Source organism: Rhinatrema bivittatum, chromosome 4 (assembly GCF_901001135.1).
Source record: "Rhinatrema bivittatum chromosome 4, aRhiBiv1.1, whole genome shotgun sequence".
Lineage (NCBI taxonomy): Eukaryota > Metazoa > Chordata > Amphibia > Gymnophiona > Rhinatrematidae > Rhinatrema > Rhinatrema bivittatum.
In genome coordinates, this window is record NC_042618.1 from 163,012,025 (window position 1) to 163,033,734 (window position 21,710).

The 21,710-nt window shown below is 43.1% G+C and overlaps 1 protein-coding gene across 1 annotated transcript in view; it reads right to left on the bottom strand.

Annotated features, from left to right (window-relative positions):
* Positions 1 to 791: 791 nt before the first annotated feature.
* Positions 792 to 21,710, bottom strand: part of ALYREF (Aly/REF export factor) — a 53,333-nt gene continuing 32,414 nt past the window's right edge. The window contains exon 6 of the mRNA XM_029599067.1: positions 792 to 1,872. Within this exon, the coding sequence (XP_029454927.1) occupies positions 1,858 to 1,872 (15 nt within the window). The 3' untranslated portion in view covers positions 792 to 1,857. The remainder of the gene's footprint in view (positions 1,873 to 21,710) is intronic.

Here is a 21,710-nt window from a genome sequence, read left to right on the forward strand (position 1 = left end):
TTTTCCTTCAGGACTAGAGATCCTCTATGCTTGTCCCATTCTTTCTTGAATGCCATTACTGTTATCCTTCAGAACTAAAAAAAAAAACCACATACACCCAGATCCTACTTGTAGTTATTATTGTGCAATGGCCGTAATTTCCTCCCACAGAAGATGTGAACATTGTCTCTACAACATCCCCAGCCAAATGAGCAAAAGTCATTTCCATGAATTAAACCCTGCCATTCACTAAAACAGTGCTAACAGGCCAACCTGGTTGGAGTCTTTAATATTCTAGCTTCTCTCTTAGTGAAAATCAATCTTTCTTGCACAGGACTTTGTCATGGGGAGAGGCCTGTTTGTCCCCAGCAGCCAGTTAGCACCACTGAATGTGTCACTGTCAACTAGCCAAAACCTTGCCCTTAATATCTGAACTCCTCCTGCATCACCTTAACTTTATTCTTAGCTAGTTCATCACGTTCTCTTACCCCTCCTGCTGATTCAGTGATCCATTTGCTTTCAATATCCCATGATGCCAGGCACTCCCCTAGCCATCCTCCCCTCTAATAGCTCTTTCTCTGACAGAGCCCTCACACAAAAAGTAGTTTATATTTCAGGGTCCTCTATGGTTTAAAATCAGTTTTGTCTCCCCTTCTCAGTGAGCTATCTTCCAGCTCTCTTTCCCCCACTCATGTACGTCATCTCCTAGTATTTGAGCCCAATGCTGTATACAGAATGAGAATTCCATGACCTTCACCCAGAGTCTCATGGCAGTGGGAGAAAAATGACCATTGCTGCTCAGGTTTGTTTTGTTTTTTTTTTTTTGAAGACAGTAATTCATCCAATTCTTTACTGTGTCACAGTAATGCCAAATGTAAAAAGGAAACATTTCATTGTATTAAAAGGCTGAATTTATATTTTATCCCTCATTGTGAGATAATGCAGTCAACTACTTGCTCCCGATATAATACATTTCCTTCACTTCCCTGTTATTTATTCCTCAGAGATTGTTTAGTTTCCCCCACTCTGTCTCGCAGAAAGCTGACATGGTTACAGCAGCCACTGCAACATGCATCTTACATGAATGGCTCTACCCAGATCACCCCCACTCTGATTAGTCTTTCACTTTCAGTGGGGTTTAACGTCCAGGTTGAGTATTACTGGAAAAAAAACAAACAACCCACTGATGTTACTCAGAAGTTCAGTGCTTGTTCCAAGTCTAACCTTTAGTGGGCACTTTGGAATCATAGAAACTGTTCAAACAGCAAGGTCATCATCAGTCTAGATCCATACATATGAATTCTTTCCCTCTGAAAAGAGAACAGGGATGCTGTCTCAGTCTTGATCCATTAGTGTGGACAGCTGTAATACGACCAGGATCCTGCAAGAGTAAAAGTCTTCTATGCAGTCCTCTGGAAGAAGATGTAAATCAAATGGTGAGAAGAGCAGAATATTGCTAAACCTCTGCAACTTCTTGCCCTCCGTTCATTTACTGATACAACTCACTGCGCTGGTGCAGTGAAAGTTCCCAGAGAGGATCCTGGACATGCTGGACTCCCAGCTGGAAGATGAAGTGACAGGCATTGGCTTTTCTAGACACTGTATTTTATTATGGTTAAAGGTGAGAAAGACACCTTCCCACAACAGGTAACCAGTAAAATGTATCCCAAAATAACTTGGTACAAAACAGGTCTGCTTCAGAATTAAAAAAAAAAAAACCAAAAACTTTTACATGAGTTTAAAACCTATTTCAAACAAAAGTAAAACAAATTCCATCATTCTTATTAGTAGCAACCACCCTATAGCCGTCCCTAGAGGGAACTGTGGAATATGCTGCAATGCCTGGAGTAGTTTCCCAGCAGGGACGTGGTCCTAGGTTTAGCTCGTGTCCATCTGGAAAGAAAAAAAATCCCCCATTACGTCAGCATGTAAAAACAGGGAAAAAAAATCATTAAAATGTCTGTGGCTTTATAAATCCCCACTAAAAGTCTGGGGATCCTAAGCATTCTAGACAGCATCAATGGATATAGAGTTGGATCTACAATTGTACTCTTGAGGAACAAAGGGTAGAAAATATAAAATATCTGCACAAGTCATGACAGCAAAGACATTAACTTCCCTGCCAAAAAAAAAAAAAAAACCACCACCACTCAATTCTTTACCTACATGTTGCCACAGCCAAGGCAATCATGCTCCATCTCACTCTGCTTTGTCTCTAAACAAGCATGCAAGACAATTTTGTTTACATCTACACCTAAAATAGAGCAGAAAGCTCTATTTTAGCCATGTCAGGTGGGACACAAAGGCTAGACATAGAGAAGGTATATTTTAGAACAGCCTGCATAGTGATAAAGTTTGCATGTACATTGTTTATGCAGATAAACAGTTCACTTCGGAAATACTCTGGTTAAATATTTTAATGTTCTGTTTTTGTTATAATCATGGGAAAATTGAACATGCAAGTCCTGTACACAATATTTTGTTAACTGTTTTAAGGTGGAATGTGTAATTGGAAAAGAAGAGTTGGATAATGTGGGGATATTTTAGATGCTTGATGTTTGTGCTTTCATGATTTTTGTTGATTTTATGTATTGTGATCTACTTTGAAGACCATGGAAGACAGAATAGAAATCTGTGAATAAAAAAAAAAAAACCCTTATGTGCATAAGTACACTTTGAAAATTATCAGGGGATTCAGTCAAATATGTGCACAAATTACCTTGCTCCAAAGCAGGGCAACTTGCACACATTTTTACATGCATAAAACCAGGTTTTATGCATGTAAGTAACTTTGAAAATTACTCCCATAATTTATTTCCAGCAAATGTACACTATTTATTACAATGCTCAAAGGTGCCATTGCTAGCTCAGACCACTAGGTCCAACATCCTGTCCAAAACAGCAACCAGTCCAAGTCACTTGGTAGTACCCAGCAGATCCCAATGGGGAGATCCATTCCTTATTGCTCATTCACAGAAGTGGCAAGCCATGTAGATTTGGCTCATAATGGCTAATAGACCTGTCCTCCAGCAATTTGTCAAAGGAGAAATTACTACTTACCTGATAATTTCCTTTTCTTTAATGAAGACAGGTTAATCCACACCAGTGGGTTATATGCACCTCTACCATAAGATGGAGATGGAGCAAAGCTGACATCACGGTATATATACCTCTGCACTGACATCAGTCTGCCAACAGTCCAATCAACACCACAAGTGCAAAGGCAGCATCCTCCCAGGCCTGCAAATCCAGGTGGTAATGCCTGGAAAAGGTGTAAGGAAGACCACGTCGCAGCTCAGCAAATCGAAAGGAGACAACAATCTAATCTCCGCCCATGACACTGCCTGAACCCTAGTGGAATGAGTCCTAACCTGCCTAGGCAATGGCTGCTCAACATACACATAAAAGGCTGTGATAGCCTCCTTAATCCAGCAGGCTATCGTAGCCTGCAATGCCAGCTCAACCTGTTTACTCCCATTATGGAGTATAAACAGTCTGTCCATATTCCTGAGAAGTTTAGAAACTTCCAAATACCTCATGATATGCCACTTGACATCCAAGGTTCGTAACAGGAGATATTCATCCACATTTCTCTCCCTGTCCAGTGTCGGCAGGGAAATTGATTTAAGTGAAAATGAGACCACCTTTGGCAAAAAGGACAGAACAGTTCGCAACTGTACCGCCCCCAGAGTCACTTGCAGAAATAGTTCCCAGCAAGACAAGGCCTTCAGTTCAGAAACTCTACGTGCAAACAAATCACCACCAGACACACTGTCTTCAAAGTAAACTCAAAAAGAGTTTATGCAGTGGTTGAAAGGTGGGACCCACCAGAAAATCCAGAACCAGATTAAGACTCGACAAGGGCACCAGCAACTGCAAGGGAGGATAAAGATGCTTCACCCCTTTTAAGAATCAGACCACATTCAGATGGGCCTCAGAAACCAACAAGAGCTACTACCTGAACTTTCAAGGAATTTAAGGGTCAAACTCTTAATCACCCCATCCTGCAAAAAATCCAAAGTGAGTGGAATCTTAACCGAACTAAGATGAACCCCTCGTTCCTCACACCAAGCCTCAAACACTCGCCAAAACCAAACATAGGCTAAGAAAGTGGAGAAATTTCACACTTGAAGCAAGATGGAAATCATTGCAGCTGAATATCCACGCTTTGGCAACCGAGCCCTCTCAAGGGCAATACCATAAGACAAAATAGAGGCGGGTCTTCGAGAAGAATAGGCCCCTGCCGCAGTACATCCCTGGGGACCGGTAATCGAAGAGGAGAGGCCAACAGGAGCCTCCACAGATTTGCATACCACGGCCTCCTAGGCCAATATGGTGCTACCAGACGCACCCATCCACGTGTACTCTTGAACCTCCAAATCACTCTGCCCAACACGGGCCATGGGGGAAAGGTATAAAGAAGCTTGCCTACTGGCCACTCCTGCACGAAGGCATCAATGCCCAAATACTTCAGATCTCTCCTGTGATTGAAGAAGCGAGGAATCTTTGCATTGTGTAATGTCGTCAGCAAGTCTAGAAACAGGAAGCCCCAGCGGCCTATGAGCTGGAATGCTTCAATTGACAATTCCCATTCTCCTGGATCCAGACTCTCCCTGCTGAGAAAGTCAGCTCTTACATTGTCTTTTCCTACAATGTGTGAGGCTGAGATCTCCAGAAGATGTACTTCCGCCCATTCCATGAGTTGGGCTATTTCCTATGACACTTGATGTCTCTTCCTCCCTGGCGATTAATGTAAGCCACTGACATCGCATTATCTGACATTATTCGGACCGCTCGACCCTCCAAGCGGTTGACGAATCGCAAGCATGCAAACCAAACGGCACGGGCTTCCAACTGTTTGATGCTCCAGCGCCCCTGCACTGTCAGCTCCTGACAGTGAGTCCTCCCAACCCTGGAGGCTCACATCTGTTGTGAGTACTAGCTAGTCCACTGTTCAAAGGGGAACGCCCTTCCTTAGATGATCCACTTGCAACCACCATTGCAGTTGGATACTGATTTCCACTGTAAGCGAAGTCGTATTGAGTAGTCCTGACACTGTAGACTCCAACATGCAAGCAGTGTGCACTGAAGAGGACGCATATGCACCCTTGCCACTGCACTACCGGCCAAGTTCACCACCCAACCTAGTTACTGTAGCAAGAAGATCACTTTGCCTGAGACCTGAAGGTTTTTTTTACACTCTTGGCCCAAATTAGCCAATTGTCTAAGTATGAGTGGACCAGAATGCCATCTTCTCTCAACAGTGCCGCTACCACAACCATGATCTTTGAGAAGGTTCTGGGCATAGTGGTCAAACTGAAGGGTAGCACTCAAAACTGATGTAGTCACCCCAGTCAGACTGGAATATGCAGGCATGCCTCTGACAAATCTAGAGATATAAGAAACTCCCCCAATTGAACTCCCATTATCACTGAGGAAACAAGTCACTCGCAAATGACAGATGACTCCCTTGAGATCCAGGATGGGATGAAAGGAATCCTCCTTCTTGGGCTCAACATAATAAATATAATAGCCTATATTTGCTTGTGAAATGGGCGATGGGATCGTGGCCTGCAGGTTGAGGAGCCTTGATAACATATACTCCACTGCCTGTCTTCTGTGGAGCGCTGTGGGGAGACGCCATAAAAACGTCCCGTGGGAATGCTGAGAAGCTCCAGAGCATAGCAGTCTCTTATCACCTCCAGAACCCACTGGTCTGACATGATAGACCCCTCCAATAAAAAGAGGCAACGCCCTCTCCCCTGTTCCCGGGGGCAGTTAGGCACATCTTCATTGAGGGGGTCGGTAAGCACTGCCGCTTGAGCTTGTGCCTCATCTGGGTTGCCTGGGATGAAAGGACTGAGACCTATCTAAAGGTTGAGAGAAGCCGCTCCTCTGTAGGGTCGAAAGCATTTGAAACCCCTAGCATGACCTCTCACGCCAAATGAGCATGGGGCCTGCTTTTTATCCTCTGGTAACTGAAGAACCTGGGACTCGCCCCACTTATTGGTCATTTTTTCCAACTCACTCCCAAACAAGAGGGATCCTTTAAAAGGCCATTTCATAGGATTAGACTTTGAAATTGTATTGGATGACCAATTCCTCAGCCATTGCTGACACCTGGCCATAGTCACCAAAGCCACCCCCTGGCTGAATTGCAGACCAGGTTGCAGCCTGTACCTGCCAAAATGGCGGCTGCTGGTTCCATCACTGCCCTAGAATTCAAACCAGATTCATCGACTTCCTGAGAGAGAAGCAGGCCAGTGTGAGCCACCAGGGAGCAGTAAGAGGCTATCTGCAATTCATTGCCATCACCTCAAAGGCATGCTTAAGGATAACTTCAATTCTTCTATCCTGCGCATCCTTTGATGCCCCTCCCCCTTCTACAGGGATAGCATTCCGCTTGGTGACAGCATACACCAGCACATCCACGTTCGGAAAGCGCAACTGCTCCTTTAGCACTGGATACAGGAGTGCTTCCCAGTCTCGTCCCCCTTTAAAATTAGCTTCCGGGGCACCCCATTCAAGATGAATCAATTCTTGAATATCATTCATAATGGGGAAGAAACATGATGTTTTACGCAAAGAAATTAAAATGGAATTTTTCTTTGGCTCAGATATGGAATCAGCATGTTCAATGTCTGGGATATCAGAGCCAACAACTCATCTCTATGAAAGAAAAGCAAAATTGTTCCATATGGCTCCAACCTTGAAGGTATTTCCCCATCCTAAAGGGAGTAAGGATCGCCTTCATCATCTGTATCATCTGGGTCCCTATCACGGTGATCCACAGCAGGTTTGCGAGGATCCGCAGCCTACGACCCTGAATTTTTAGGTTTGGCCGGGGCCACCAACTGCGCTGAAGAAAGGACTGCAGCCCTTGAAAAAATTCCACCCAAGAAAAGGCAGAACATCCATAGAAAAACTAGGGGGCATTGATCCTGTGCCCACTGAGTTGCCTTCCCCTGCTGATGAACCAGTTAGGGGAGCCCCAAAACCAGGCAAAACCTTTGGCAGTTCCCCCTCCAGTCCCATTCCCACCTCATGCTGGGAAGGGCCGGATTCAGCAAAATCAGTCAGACACTCACCCTGAGCCTCCAAGCAGCGCTGACACAAGTTAGGAGGGGATGCCAGGCTGTGATGCTCGAATATGGCAAGCAGCACAAAGGGTGAGGCACTTAGGCTTTTTTTTGCTACCGCCATGGATAAAAACCCACAAACAGCACGCTCCCAAAAATGTCTGACAATTGTGCGCCTAACTGCACAAGCGAGCATGGATAGAGTGCTCAAAAAGCAAGCTCTGTACAATATTTATTTATTTATTTATTCAATCTTATATACCGGCTTTCAAGTTCATTTCAAGGCGGTTTACATTGATTGAAGTTGCAGTAGCAACCTTCAAACACATATATACTAAAAACAAAACATGGTACATGACTAAAATACATTAAAACCAAAAGCTAGCTGACTAAAAATATATTAAACTAAACCGTTTCAAATCCCAACAATTCTGCCACATCTTCCCAGGTACCCCCCTTCCCTCCACCCATCCATCTACCCTCCTCCCCTCCACTATGGATAGCACTACGAATACTTCTGCCTTTTCTTGGGTGGAATTTTTTCAAGGGCTGCAGTCCTTTCTTCAGCGCAGTCGGTGGCCCCGGCCAAACCTAAAAATTCAGGGGTGCAGGCTGCGGATCCTCGCACACTCCCTGGAGGATGGGGAAATACCTTCAGGGTTGGAGCCATATTGAACAATTTTGCTTTTCTTTCATAGAGATGAGTTACTAGCTCTGATCTCCCAGACATTGAACATGCTGATTCCATATCTGAGCCAAAGAAAAATTCCATTTTAATTTCTTTGCATAAAACATGTTTCTTCCCCATTATGAATGATATTCTGCATAGCCTGATGTCACTGTGAACTCAGGGTCCATTGGGCTTTTCGCATGTGTAAACGGGCCAAGGGAGTGACATGAACTGTCGTGGCCATATGGCCCAACAGCCTCAACATGTGCCAAAGCTGACACTTGCTAGCTCTGTTGAATCCCTGCTGCAATGGTCATTAAGTTGATGGCCCTTTATCAAGGAAGTTCAGGCCAGGGCCTGAACCATGTCTAGCAGGGCTCCAATAAAGTCCAATTGAAGTTACGGGCTCAGATGGGATAGTTGATGACGAACCCTATTATCTCCAACACCCGGATGGTCAAGCGTATCAAGATGCTCTTGACCAGCCAATCGTCCAAATACAGGAAAATGTGAACTCCAGTCTGCGTAGGTACAGTGTCACCATGGCTAGGCATTTTGTAAAGACATGTGGGGTTGATACGAGCCCAGACAGCAACACACGATACTGGAAGTGCTGTTTTCCCTCCACGAATCAGAGATACTTCTGGTGACTTGGGAAGATCTTGATGTGTGTACACATCTTTCAGATCCAGGGAGCATAGCCAGTCCCTTATTTGCAAGAAAGGGATCAAGGTGCCCATGTAATCATCTTTTTTGAAGAATCTCTTCAAGGCCCTTAGGTCCAGGATGGGATGGAGTCCCCATGTTTTCTTTGGTATCAGGAAGTACCGGAGTAAAATTCCCACCTTCTTTGCCCTGGTGAAACAGGTTTTACTGCTCTGGCAATTAAGAGGGAGGACAGCTCTGCTACTGGGCCCCAGAATGGGCTGGGGGGTGCAATTTGGTGGTGCTTTCAACAAGTTCAATCTGTTTCCCTTGGCAGAAGACAGAAAGAATCCATTGGTCTAAGGTTAACTGGGCCACTAGTTCGCAAAGAACTACAGCCTTCCCCCGACCAGCAGATCCATTGTCTCAGGTATGGGTGAATGGGCTATTACGCTCCTTTCAATCCAGTCAAAACCCCATCCCCAGAGTTGACCAAGGCACATGTTGGGGCTCTTTGCTGCCTGGAATAGCTACAAGAGCCCTAGTGTTGGTGACGGGAGGAGAGGGTGGAGGATAGTACATCCCCGGTAGAAGGACTTCCTTGGCCCTGACTTCACCAACCTTCTGGATGAGAAGGGCGGGTCTGGAGTGCTGGTGGAAAGCTGAAGGGTCACATGGTGGTCCCAGATTTTGGCCACCGTGTTCTTAACTGTATTGCTGAAAAGATTCTCCCCCCGTGCATGGTATATCAGCAAGTTGCTCCTACATCTCTCTGGTCCGAGATCTGCGACCCACAGCCATGGAAGCCTGCAGGCACCAATTCCTGCTGCAGAGATCCTTGATGCCATCTTGAAAACATCGTAGGTTGAGCAGACCTTGTGTTTTCCGCACTCCAGGCCCCTATGCACAAGTGACAGGAGTATGTCTTGCTGCTGTGGTAGCTTGGCAATATCCTGCACCTGCTTCCAGATGTCCCGTGTATATTGGCTTACGTAGAGCTGGTAGGCAGCTATGTGGACAATAAGCATAGCACCCTGGAACACCTTCCTCCCAAGAGCATCCATCGCTCTGTCTTCCTTCCCTGGGGGCACAGAGCAATAGGATTGAGAGCATTTGGCCTTTCTGAGAGCGGATTAGTCAACCAACGATTGGTGGGGTAACTGACACTTGTAAAATCGAGAGCCTTTTGGACGAGATATACCGCATCTGCCTTCCTGTTCACAGGAGACATGCTAAGGGGGTGTTACCACATCCTCCATAGTAACTCCACAAGACTCTTGCTTACTGGGACTGCCATGATCTCCTTGGGAGGCTCCACAAACTGGCGCTAATAGAACCTGGGAATACAGAATCAACCACCTGAGGCAGCAAAAAAGAATTGCAAAAAAATCAAATTGAAAAAGCAGGCAAGCGAGGCTCTCAACCAATCGCAAGACGACAGTCTCCATGGAAAAGAAGAGACTGAAGGGAATTCCGCATGGACGCGTGTTGAAACAGAGGCTGGGCAGAGTATCAAGAGAGGCTGGACAGTGTTTGGTATGGAGGAAGAAAGACAGCATCTAAGTAGTAGGGGTAGGGAGAAATATGTGATGATAGAAGAGAAAGGCTGGACTGAGACATACAGAAAAGCTGTTGGAGATGGTGTGAGAGAGACACAAGACTTGGCCCCTTCTTTGGGAGGGGGGTATGCAAGGGCAATTCTCTGCACATCCCCAATCCTCCTCCTCCCCTCCAAAAGGTGAGGCTCTCTGCTACTTTGCATTTTGGTTTTGTGGCTCTTGCGTGAAAGGATGGCCACTTCTGCAATAGTGGTATGGAACAGGTAAATAGTGCTATCTGATAAAGAGTAAATGTGTGTTTAAGATTAGGAGACATTCCATGAAATGAACAGGTAGCAGATTTAAAACAAATTGGAGAAAAAAAGTTTGCTTACCATAAATGGTGTTTTCCATAGATAGCAGGATGAATCAACCATAGCATATGGAGGTGATATCATCCAGTGGCACCAAACAGACATCTCTTCTAGTTAGTAGAGCTTTTAGTTCTACTCTGCATGTATGGGAACTCCCACACGGGTGTTGCTTCATGAGCATCCTCAAGTCATTTTTAAAGCTAATTCTAGTTAGGCGATTCTCCCGGGAAACAGGCATTTAGTTTGGTTAATTCATCCTGCTATCTATGGAAAACACCATTTACGGTAACCAATGTGTTTTTTCTGTTGATAAGCAGGGCTGAATTAGCCATGACAAATAGGGAGGCCCAAGCTGAGGGCTGCAGGGGAACTTTTACTGAAAAACAAACTGCACTCCACCATGGAGAGTAGACTACTGGGGGAATACGTTATACAAAACTGCTTTTCCAAGTTTACTGTCATTGCTTGAGAGGCTGTCTAGACCAGTATTTCCCAACCAGTGCGCCATGGCACACTGGTGAGTCTTCAGACTTGATCAAGTGTGCCACGGAAAAATCACTATCGTCTGATGTTCAGTTTCAGACCAGTTCTTGAGCTCTGCTCTCAGCAATTAAGAGTCACCAGTGGTGGCTTTTAGACATATAGGAGCTTCTTTCTGAAAGAAAAGTATAATCATGGAAGCCTTTCCTTCCTAATTACAGCATGAGCCCTGAAATGTGGTAATTAATGGGCAGCATGCAGGCCATGAAGAGCTAGGTCCCGTTGTATAGCACACAGTGCTCGTAGCACCTTTTCATCTTCCCTCTCCTAAGTTTCTTCTTGAGTTCTTCCAATCTCTCTCTTATCCCCAGACTAAGTGAGACAGGGAGCACGTGTACAGAGCACCAGATGTGGCTCATTCTGAATGTTTGAAGCAAAGGCATAAAGGAGCTCTGGCACCCATATCTGAGTCAGCTGTCCACATCATACTGACTTCTCTCATCTCCTGCACTTGTATATAGATGGAACTAGTCCACTGAAACAAGTTCATGTGTCTCTCTGCCCCCTTGCTCCTTTAATTTTAAAGTTTGGAAGAGAGACTGATGGGGCTTTCTTTCATTGCTTCCCTAACTCTTCTTTTGACATAGAAGTCCTCTCCATGTCCACACTGCCCTGTGAAGGCTGGTGTGCACCTCAATACCTTTGTTAATGCAGGTGTGCCTTGGATTTGAAAAGGTTGGGAAACACTGGTCTAGACAGTTGTGGGAGATAAAGGTATGAACTGATGACCAAGTTGCAGCTTTGCAGATGTCTTCAAGGAGAACTGCTCGCTGATGTGCAATGAATGAGGCCATAGCTCTAACTTGATGAGCTTTAACAGGAGTCTGTTATTTGCAGAACTGCTATTTGCAGAACTGCTGATGTCCAGAAGTGCTGGATCAGTCTGCTATCCAATTAAGACAATATACATTTGGTGACTGCTACACCCAGACTATTAGAATCATAAGATACAAAGAACTGGGAAGTTTGACGATGCAATTGAGTTCTTCTTTTATAGTAGACTAAAGCCAGTCTGCAATTTAGGGAACAAAGGGTTTTCTCTTCATCAGTGTGCATGTGGTCTCGAGAAGAAGGTAGGTAGCATGAAAGTTTGATTAAGATGAAAATGGAAACAACTTTTGGCAAAAACTTCCGGTGTGTGCAGAGTGCCAACCTATTGTGAAATAACTGCAGGTATGGGAGGATAATGAGCTCTTTCTATAGTCTGTGAACTATAGACATTAGTACAAGAAATACTACTTTCCATGTTAACATTTTTTAGAGAAGCCGACTCCAATAATTCAAAGAGCAGATTCATCAATTGAGAAAACACCATTCAGATCCTATGGTATAGGTGGTTTCTGTACTGGAGGTTTAATGTACCAGCAGCATTTCATGAATCTTGATACCAACAGATGAGTTGAGTTAAGATAGCAGCTCACCATGTTCAAGTTGACAGTAAGTCTATGGCACTAAGATGTACTCTTATTGATGATGCGGCGAGACATGATCCAGAAAGCATGCAAATAGGTTAGTAAAGGCTTAGGGTCACATGAAAATGGGTCTAAAATTATGTTGGAACCATAGAGATCTTTTCCACTTAAAGTGATAGGTTCTTCTAGTTGTTGGTCTCCTGAAAGGCACGATGTCCATCTCTCTTGTTAATGAAAAATCTGCGATTATTGAGCATTCAACATCCAAGCTGTCAGGTTGAGGAATGGAACAGACCTCCTTCCTCGAGTTAATAAGGCTGGATCTGCCTTAAGTGAATCAAAGGACTGCTGGAGAGCTGTACAAGATACGCTGACGACGTACAGATTGTGATCCCTTTAAAAGAATCAATCTCGATAACAATGGAATACTGGGACAATTGCCTACTAGAAATCAAACACCTCCTCAACAGCCTAAATTTAGTCCTCAATGCGTCGAAAACGGAATATCTCCTTATAGCACCTGAAAACAACAATACACTTTCAAAGCCTCCAACACTCCTACAAACCACCCATGTAAGAGATCTAGGAGCCTTCTTAGATAATCGTCTTAGCCTCAAACCATTCATTAACAGAACTACCAAAGACTGCTTCCACAAATTACATATCCTGAAAAGAATAAAGCCACTTTTCCACGCGCATGACTTTAGATCAATCCTGCAAGCAATAATCTTCTCCAAACTAGATTATTGCAATTCTCTTCTACTAGGCCTCCCAGCTTCCTACACCAAGCCTCTACAAATGGTACAGAACACAGCAGCCAGAATCCTCACAAACTCTAGAAAAATCGACCACATCTCTCCCATCCTCAAAGACCTTCATTGGTTACCGATCCACTTCAGAATTATGTATAAAACCATCATGATTATCTACAAGAACATCCATCAACACACTCAACTCGACCTACAAATCCCTTTTAAAAAACACACATCAGACAGACCCATCAGGGAACACTACAAAGAATCACTACAGGTTCCACATGCCAAAACCTACCATCATAAATCCTACAGCTCAAGAGCTCTCTCATCAGCAGGTCCAATCCTTTGGAACTCCATCCCACCGGACTTAAGACAAGAACCATGCGCTCCAACTTTTAGGAAAAGACTAAAAACTTGGCTTTTTAAAAAAGCTTTCCCAGATCTGGATTAAATTCCCCACTCATCATCAGCATAAACACAAAAGTTAGGAACTGTAAAAAAATAAATCCCACTAACTTCACACGCAGTCACACCAAATTTTTATTATACTTCACAACAATATTATATCTGATCATTTTTCTACACACCTATATTTTATATTTTATAATATTATACATATTTATTAATTGATACAGCTGGTTAAAATGCTAATAGTCGTTCTACAATTCCTCCCCTTTCATATCCAAGTTATTTTTCCATGTTTTTTGTAACTTTCTCACATCCAAAATATTGTTATAATATTTGTTAAGTTTCATACTATATTTGTTGTTGTATTGGGAAATGTTCTTTACTTTGTTACTCTCTGTCTTTACTCACATTGTTAATTGTAAACCGGGTTGATGTGATTCCGATCATGAAACTCGGTATAATAAAAATAATAAATAAATAAAAAATAAATGCAAACCAGATCTGTCTGGGCCACACTAGCACTATGAGGATCAGTCAAGCTTGATCATTTAGTACTTTTTGCACCATTCTGGCTATTAGTGGAAAAAGCATGAATGAGATCCTTCTTTCTTTCCAAATAAGAAGGAAGAGAGAGTGATTGACACACAAAAATATTAAAGCAACAGAACTGTGGTACTTACATGGTAAGGAGGTGGTAGTGGGGTTAATTTGGAAAAAGGGAATGGAACATTTATTTATATTGATGTAACATACAGACTTCCATCACGGAGGAGATAGGCAGATTTAATGGAGGCTATTCACAAAATTGCTATGAAAGGGGAGGTGCTATTGGTAGAGGATTTCAATCTGCTGGATGTTAATTGGGACATCCAAGCTGCAGTGTCTTGCAGAAGCAGGGAGATCCTCAATTCTCTGCAAGGAGACTTGTCTGTTAACTAGTAACGGAACCCATGCAGAAAGAAGCGATAATAGACCCGATGCTTAGCAATGGAGACAGTATCTCTGATGATGTAGTTCATGATCATCTGGGACACAGTGATCACTGGATGGTGTGGTTCAGTACTGGAGCATAAGAGGTATGTTCATTCAAAGGCAATGGTCCTAGACTTCAGGCAAACTAATGTCGTTAAAATAGGAAAGTACCTCAAGGAGTTGTTAGCTGGTTGGAAAAATCCATGGGAAGTAAAACAGCAATGGGCAAAACTAAAAGGAGATATTATAAAGGGCAACTTAATCTTTTTGTTAGGAAAGTGAAAGGAAAAAAAGAGGCCACTGATTTTCTGAAATAGCAGCTAAAAAGATAAATGAGAAAAAGTTAGCATTAGAGATCACAGAAAATGGAAGACAGGCAAGAATATCTGGAAAAGGTAAGAGAAACCGAGAAAGTAGGCAGGAATGCAAAAATGGTAAAACGGGGGGGGGAGACTTATTTAAGATGTGTTATTGATAGAAGGAAGTACAAAAATGGCACTGTGAAATTCAGAGGTGAAGGGAAGGAATATGAAGAGGTTGATGAAGAAAAAGCAAAACTGCTTAAATATTTTAAATATTTCTATTTGGTATTCACTGTGAAAGGGCCTGGAGTAGGACCACATGAAATGAACACAAATAAGATTGGCAGTGAGGCAACCAATTTTCAGAACAGTATTTGTGAGGAGCTAACCAAAATGAAATAAGGCGATGGGGCCAGATGGGATATATCCAAGAATATTGAGGGAACTTAGAGAAGTCCTGGTAGCCCCACTGGCTGACCCTTTCAATGCCTCTTTAGAGTCGGGAGTAGCTCCAGAGGACTAGGAAGTCCATAAAATTAGAAGTAAGGAGGAGGCTGGGAACTACATCCTGGTTAGTCTGACCTATGTGGTGAGCAATTAATGGAATTGCTGCTAAAATAGAGGATAGGGCCGTTTCTGGAATCCAATGGATTGCATGTTGCAAGGCAGCATGGTTTTACTAGAGATAAATCTTGTCAGACAAATCTGATCAATTTCTTTCATTGGGTGACCAGAGAGTTAGATCAAGGGAGAGCTCAAGATGTAGTGTACTTGGATTTCAGTAAGGCCTTCGACATTATTTCACACAGGAGACTTATAAATTGAGCATCCTTGGTATGGAACCTAGAGTGACTGATGGGATGGCAACAAAGGGTAGTGGTAAAACTGTGCTTCAGGGATTAGTTCTGGGACTGGATCTTTTCAACATTTTCGTGAGTATCAAAGCAGAAGGATCAATGCTATTGTAGGTAAAATAAAATTAAAAAAAAAAAAAAGGAGAGGCAAAGAAGGAGCTTGAGCAACTTAGCAGAAGGACAGTCAAGAAAGGTTTGTCTTTTTGCAGTATCAAAATCTGAAACAGGGTACACAGCCAGGAAGGTGTACAAAACATGTGGAAGTATCTATCGAAGCTAAAGAAATGTCTAGAGGCTGGCAGCTAAGATTCAACGGTAAAAAATGCAGAGTAGGGTTTTTAGGCTGCAAAAACTCAAGTGACAGGTACAGTACTGGAGGTGAAATAATTCTAAAGCACAAAAGAAGAGCGGGATCTGGGGACAATTGCATCCAATGGTCTTAAGGTGGCCAAACAGGTGGATAAAGCCAGAAAGATGCTTGGCTACTCAGGGAGAGGAATGGTCAGCAGAAAAAAAAAAAAAAGAAGGTGATATTGCCACTGTATAGCTTCCTGGTAAGATATCATTTGGATTACTGTGTACAATTCTGGAGGCCGCATTTTCAAAAGAGTATAAACCAGCTGGCATTGGTCCAGAAGATGGCTAAAATGATGAGGGATCTTCGTTCTAAAACATATGGGGGTAGATAAAGATCTAAACATGTATACCCTAGAAGAAAGGCTATACATGGGAGATATGATAGAGATATTTAATTATTCCAAAGGTTTCCATGCACAGGTGGCTAGCTTTCCAATAGAAAGAAGGCTCTAGAACAAGAGGTCATGGGATAAGGGTGACTCTGGTGTAATTAAGGAAATATTTCTTTACAGAGAGTAGTACATGCATGAAACAGCCTCTCAGTGGAGGTGGAGACTAAAACAGTATTTGAATTCAGGAAAGCATGGAATAAAATACAGGATATCTGAGGGAATGATGGGAATTGTAAAGGCTACATAAATTGGATAAATGTGTAGACTATATGAGAAATATGGCAGAAAAAAAGGCCATATGCCATCTGTAATCCAGTTGAGAAGGAAAGTATCTTGAGCTGACCCAAGTCTGCTGGGTAGAATGGAGCAAACATTTTTTTTTAGCTTTGTTCTGATGCAAACAGGTCCATCATTGAAAAATCCCATAAACTGAATAGTCTGTTGGCTATCAATTGTTGCAGAAACCATTCATGATGAAGTAAACTCTGCAGAGTCGATCCACCAATGTGTCAGAGATCTCTGGAAGATAGCTGGCTTGTATGACAGCTTGATATTTACGTGCCCATTCACAAAGTCTCACTACTTCCTGGCAGATGGTCCATGACCCTTTGCCTCCTTGCTTATTCACAAAGAACACAGCTACTTGGTTGTTGGTTCGAATAGGAATGCTTTTCCCTTGGAGAAGTTGTGTGAAAGCCAACAGAGCGTACTTTATCATTTTCAATTCTAGTAGGCTAATCTTATGAAGCCATTCTACAAGAGATCATGTTACTTTGGTTCAAAAAGTATCTGTGTGGATGCTCCAACCTTTGGGGAAGCTTCTGTCACTAATGTCACTCGATGAGGAAGCAGACAGAGCAAAGCTCCTCTCTCATCAACACTGGAGTTCAGCCAAACAATTCTTGTTTCATGCTGTTTGAAACCTGAACTGTGGTGGTCAATAGTTGAATTAGCTGGCCCCATTGACAGCAGAAACCTTACTGCAGATGGCGGGTGTGGAGGCGGGTTAATGGAATTGCATGAATGGCTGCTGCCATGTGACTTAGAAAAACCAGCACTTCTTTGGCTGTTGAGCATAGCGAGTTCACCAGTTTGAGAATTAGTGATCTCAGAGTGTTTGCTCGGTCTGATGGAAGAAAAGCTCTTTCCTGCAATAAATCTATCCATGGTTTAATAAAATGTATTTTCTGGGTCAGCACTAGATTCGATTTCTCAAAATTCACCAGAAATCCCAGGCTCTGAAGAAGGTAAACTGACTACTGTAGAGAGAGTAATATGTTCTCCTGGGAGATGGCCGTGACTAGCCAATCATCAAGGTATATGAAGACTTGCACTCAACTAATGTCAGATGTGCTGCTACTACAGCCAGTCAATTGGTGAAGACCCTTGGGGCTACTGTCAGTCAAGGGGAGCACCTAGTATTGATAAAAGGGAAGAGTCCACAATAAAACTCAGATAATGCCAGTAGGTGTGATAGATGGGTATATGCATCCTTCAGATCAATAGTGCATATCCATTCTGACTTCTGAATGAATGGTAGAATCATGTTGAGGGAATTTGTTTTAAATTTCTCTTGGAGGAGATGCTTGTTCAGACCTCTCAGGTCCAGAATAGGCCTCAAATCCCCAGATCTTGAGGAAGAAGATATATCAGGTCCCTGTGGTCCATGATGGACCACAGCGACCGGCTCTATCGCCCTGTCTTAAGGCAGTGATTGTACTTCCATATGGAGCTGTACCAGCTGAGAAGGATCCAGACTGAAGGCCAAACAATGAGGAAGAGAGGAAAAATGCAAAACAGTATCAAAACGCCACAATCTTGAGTACTCAATGATCACCTGTTATCCTGTGCCACTCTTCCAGAAAAGCTTGTATTCTCTCCTCCCAACTGGAGGGGGCAGCTAGTGAACTTACGAAGTTATTAAAAACTTGGTCCAAGTTTGGATTGTCTTGCTGTGTTACTTTAGTTTGACGGCATTCATACTGAGTTGCTGCTTCTGTTGCACAAGAAGAGGCTGAAGCCGGCATCTTTGAAATGACTGGAAGGCCTCTTAAAAGTGTAGAACGATCATCTGCTGAGAGGGACTGGTCAACAACATTCTGCTCCCTGAGCGCATCTCTGAAAGGTTGTTCACCCAGACAAGAAACATTTGCTAACTTGCCATGATATCATCATGGAGGCTACTGGATCAGACAAGCCATACATCTTGCTCCGATAAAAGCCACAGAGGAATGTGAAATAGTATAGAAATATTTGAAAATTTAAAACGAAGACGATGACTTATGCACTCTTCCGCATCTAAAAGTGGTTGTAGATAATTCCCACCTTCCCTAAGCTGATGGAAGGGCTTTAATTTCTATATACATTCATGCAGGTATTTGCACCATGTAAAATTATGAGCCAAAAATCTGTGCAGCTAGCATGAAACTTTGAAAAACTTTTCCCTCAAATTATCCAGCAACCTGGGATCCTTCCATGGTGTATTAGAATATATTGTTTGCTTTGCTCTTTTCAGGATGGATTTGATAACAATGGTCTGATGAGGTGATTGGACTAAACCAAAACCTGAGAATTTTTGTATTCTATATTTGAGGTCCAATTTTCTTGGCTACTGGGGCACATGAAACTGCATTCTCCCACATTCTCATTTGTAGCTGCTGTAGAATGCTGTAAACCAGGATAGCTGTTGGCTTTGATGGTGTATTCAAAATTTGAAGGAAATCAGAGACCTCTGGTATGTAGATCCTTATCTTTGCACAGACTTACTCCAAGCATGTTGTGCCACCTTATCCAAAAGTTCTGAGTAAGAAAGGCCTTCCAGAAGAAAGGCATACCTCGGGAGGCAGGTCAGAAGAGATTCCTGTCAATCCCTCTTCATAGACACACTAATCCAGGACTCCAATGTTCAAGAAGGTAGCCAGCAGGGTGGTGAGGGGACCTTGGTCACCTCAGAGAAATAGTTCTGGTGAATATCCTCTGAACGACTAGACTCTGCTGCAAGGGAATGACATGGAGAAGAACTTTCTAGCAGAGGTTCTGATGGCGTGTTTACCCACACTGGGGATATTGGATGGAAAGTGCCTTCTTTCTTCTTTGCCAAGGAGGAAGTTTTCATTAGCTCCACTATTTGATTAAGTGGCTGATGTGTCCTCAGACCTTTGGAGGCGGCAAAAACTGTGGCATTCTATTGGCTTTTTTTTTTTTTTTTTTTTAAGATAGCACTGAAAAGTTCTGCGGCAGCAAGGCAACTTTGGAAAAAAATCAAAAAGTTGGAAGTAGTAAGATGGAGAGAGAAGACATTTGAGCTGTAAAAAAAAAAAAAAAAGACTGAGGAGGCTCATAAGGCAATACCTGCACAGAAATTCCTGCACATGCCCAGTAGAGCTGAAAGCTATATTAGCTAAGTTTGCTCAGTGCAAACACATGACATCACACCCATGTCATGGTTAATTCAGCTCTTATCAACAGAAAAAGTATTTTTTCACAGAAATCAAGCTGTGGACTTTATTGCTGAAGGATATTGTCAAGGCTTTGGCATAGCTGGGTTTAAAAAGTGGTTTGAACAAGTTCTTGGAGAAAAAAAGTTCATAAATCATTAGCCAACTAGATTTGGGAAAGCCATCGCTTTTTCCCTAGGAGTCTGCAACAAGAAACTAATCTACTTCTAGGTTCTGTAGGGTATTTATTATCTGGACTGGCCATTGTCAGGCTGCTGGGCTCAATGGACCTTTGGTCTGACTCAGCTTGGCATCTCTTATGGTCTTATGTTTTACATTCTTGATAAGCAGGAACTGATATTGAATTTTATTTGGTAAGTTTCTTCTCAATTTCTTTTTGAGCCTGTTCTTAGCAGCTTACATCTAATTTGCTAATACTTATGCTCTCATATTCCTCATTACAACATGCTCTCCATTTACTGTAAAGAACACCTTTGGAAATTGTGTACTCTAACCTTATTAGCCATTCAGTCTTCATTTGACCATTTTTAATTTGTTTAAAGACAACCATCTTGGAAGACCAAATAAAGGAAAATTGGTTCTTACCTGCTAATTTTCATTCCTGTAATACCACAGATCAGACTAGACAAGTGGATTTTGCATCCCTGCCAGCAGATGGAGGCAGAGAACAAAACTTTTGAGGCACTGCTACATAACAGAGTACCGCCTGCAGTCCCTCAGTATTGACCTGTACCCAAGCCAAAGATGAAACCCTAATATCCTCTCCCGGGTGAACAGGGAACTCAGGGTTGGAACCCCCTGAACTGAAGCCTCTGGCAAATTCAGAGAAAACACCAAACAATAACAAAACAATCTGAATTCAACATATGAACAACTGTACAAGAGTCCTTGAAAAATTGTACATCGACTATCAGGAAAATCAGTCTTTCGGCAGCAATGGGGTGGGTCTCTGGATTGATCTGTGGTATTACAGGAACAAAATTTAGCAGGTAAGAACTAATTTTCCTTTCCTGTTCAAACCCAGATTGGTCCAGACAAGTGGGATTACCCAAGCACCCTAACCTGGGTGGGAACCCTAAAGACTCGCACGAAGAGCACTCTCACCAAAGGACACATCCTCCTGCACCCTCATATCCAACCAGTAGTGTCTGGTGAAAGTATGAAGCGAGGACTACACCGCATCTCTGCAGATCTCCTGGGGGGGAAGATCTGTAATTTTGCGACCTTCACAAATATAAGACAAGCAAATGGCCTTCTTCAGCCAACGAGAAATCATGGCCTTAGAGGCCTTATCCCCTTTTCTTTGCACCACCATACAACACAAAAAAGGTGATCAGACTGCCGAAAACCATTAGTGACCTCCAGATATCGCAACAGAGTCCATCTTACATCCAAAAGATGTAGCTCCCGATCCAGAGGGGAATCCATAGACGACTCTGGAAAGGCCAGTAGATCCACCAACTTTTTAACATGAAAAGAGGTCAGCACCTTTGGTAAGAAAGAGGACCACTCGCAGCGTGACCCCATCATTAGAAATCCATAAAAACGGATCCCTGCAAGACAGCACCTGTAATTCAGAAATATGTCTGGCAGAAAAAATGGCCACCAGAAACACTGGCTTCAAAGTTAAGTCCTTCAAAGTTGCTCTTCTCAAAAGGAGTGCCACAGCACTTGCAGAACTAAATTAAGGTTCCAATCCGGACGTAACTTCTCCAAGTTAGCAGGTCTTCTCCAAAGACCTCCCCTGCAACTTGCCCTTACAGGAACCCAAAGCGGACACCTGCACAAGAAGAGAACTATAGGCCAGTCCCTTCGACAACCCTTGCTGCAAAAAGGCATCAGACAGGGGACCCAAACATTGTTGCAGACACGACTCAAAAACCCTCCAGGCTCCGAGCCTGGAGGAGCGTGGAAATAACCGGTTACAAATAGCCTTTCAGATGCAACCGCCGCCTCTCAAAAGCCAAGCCGTGAG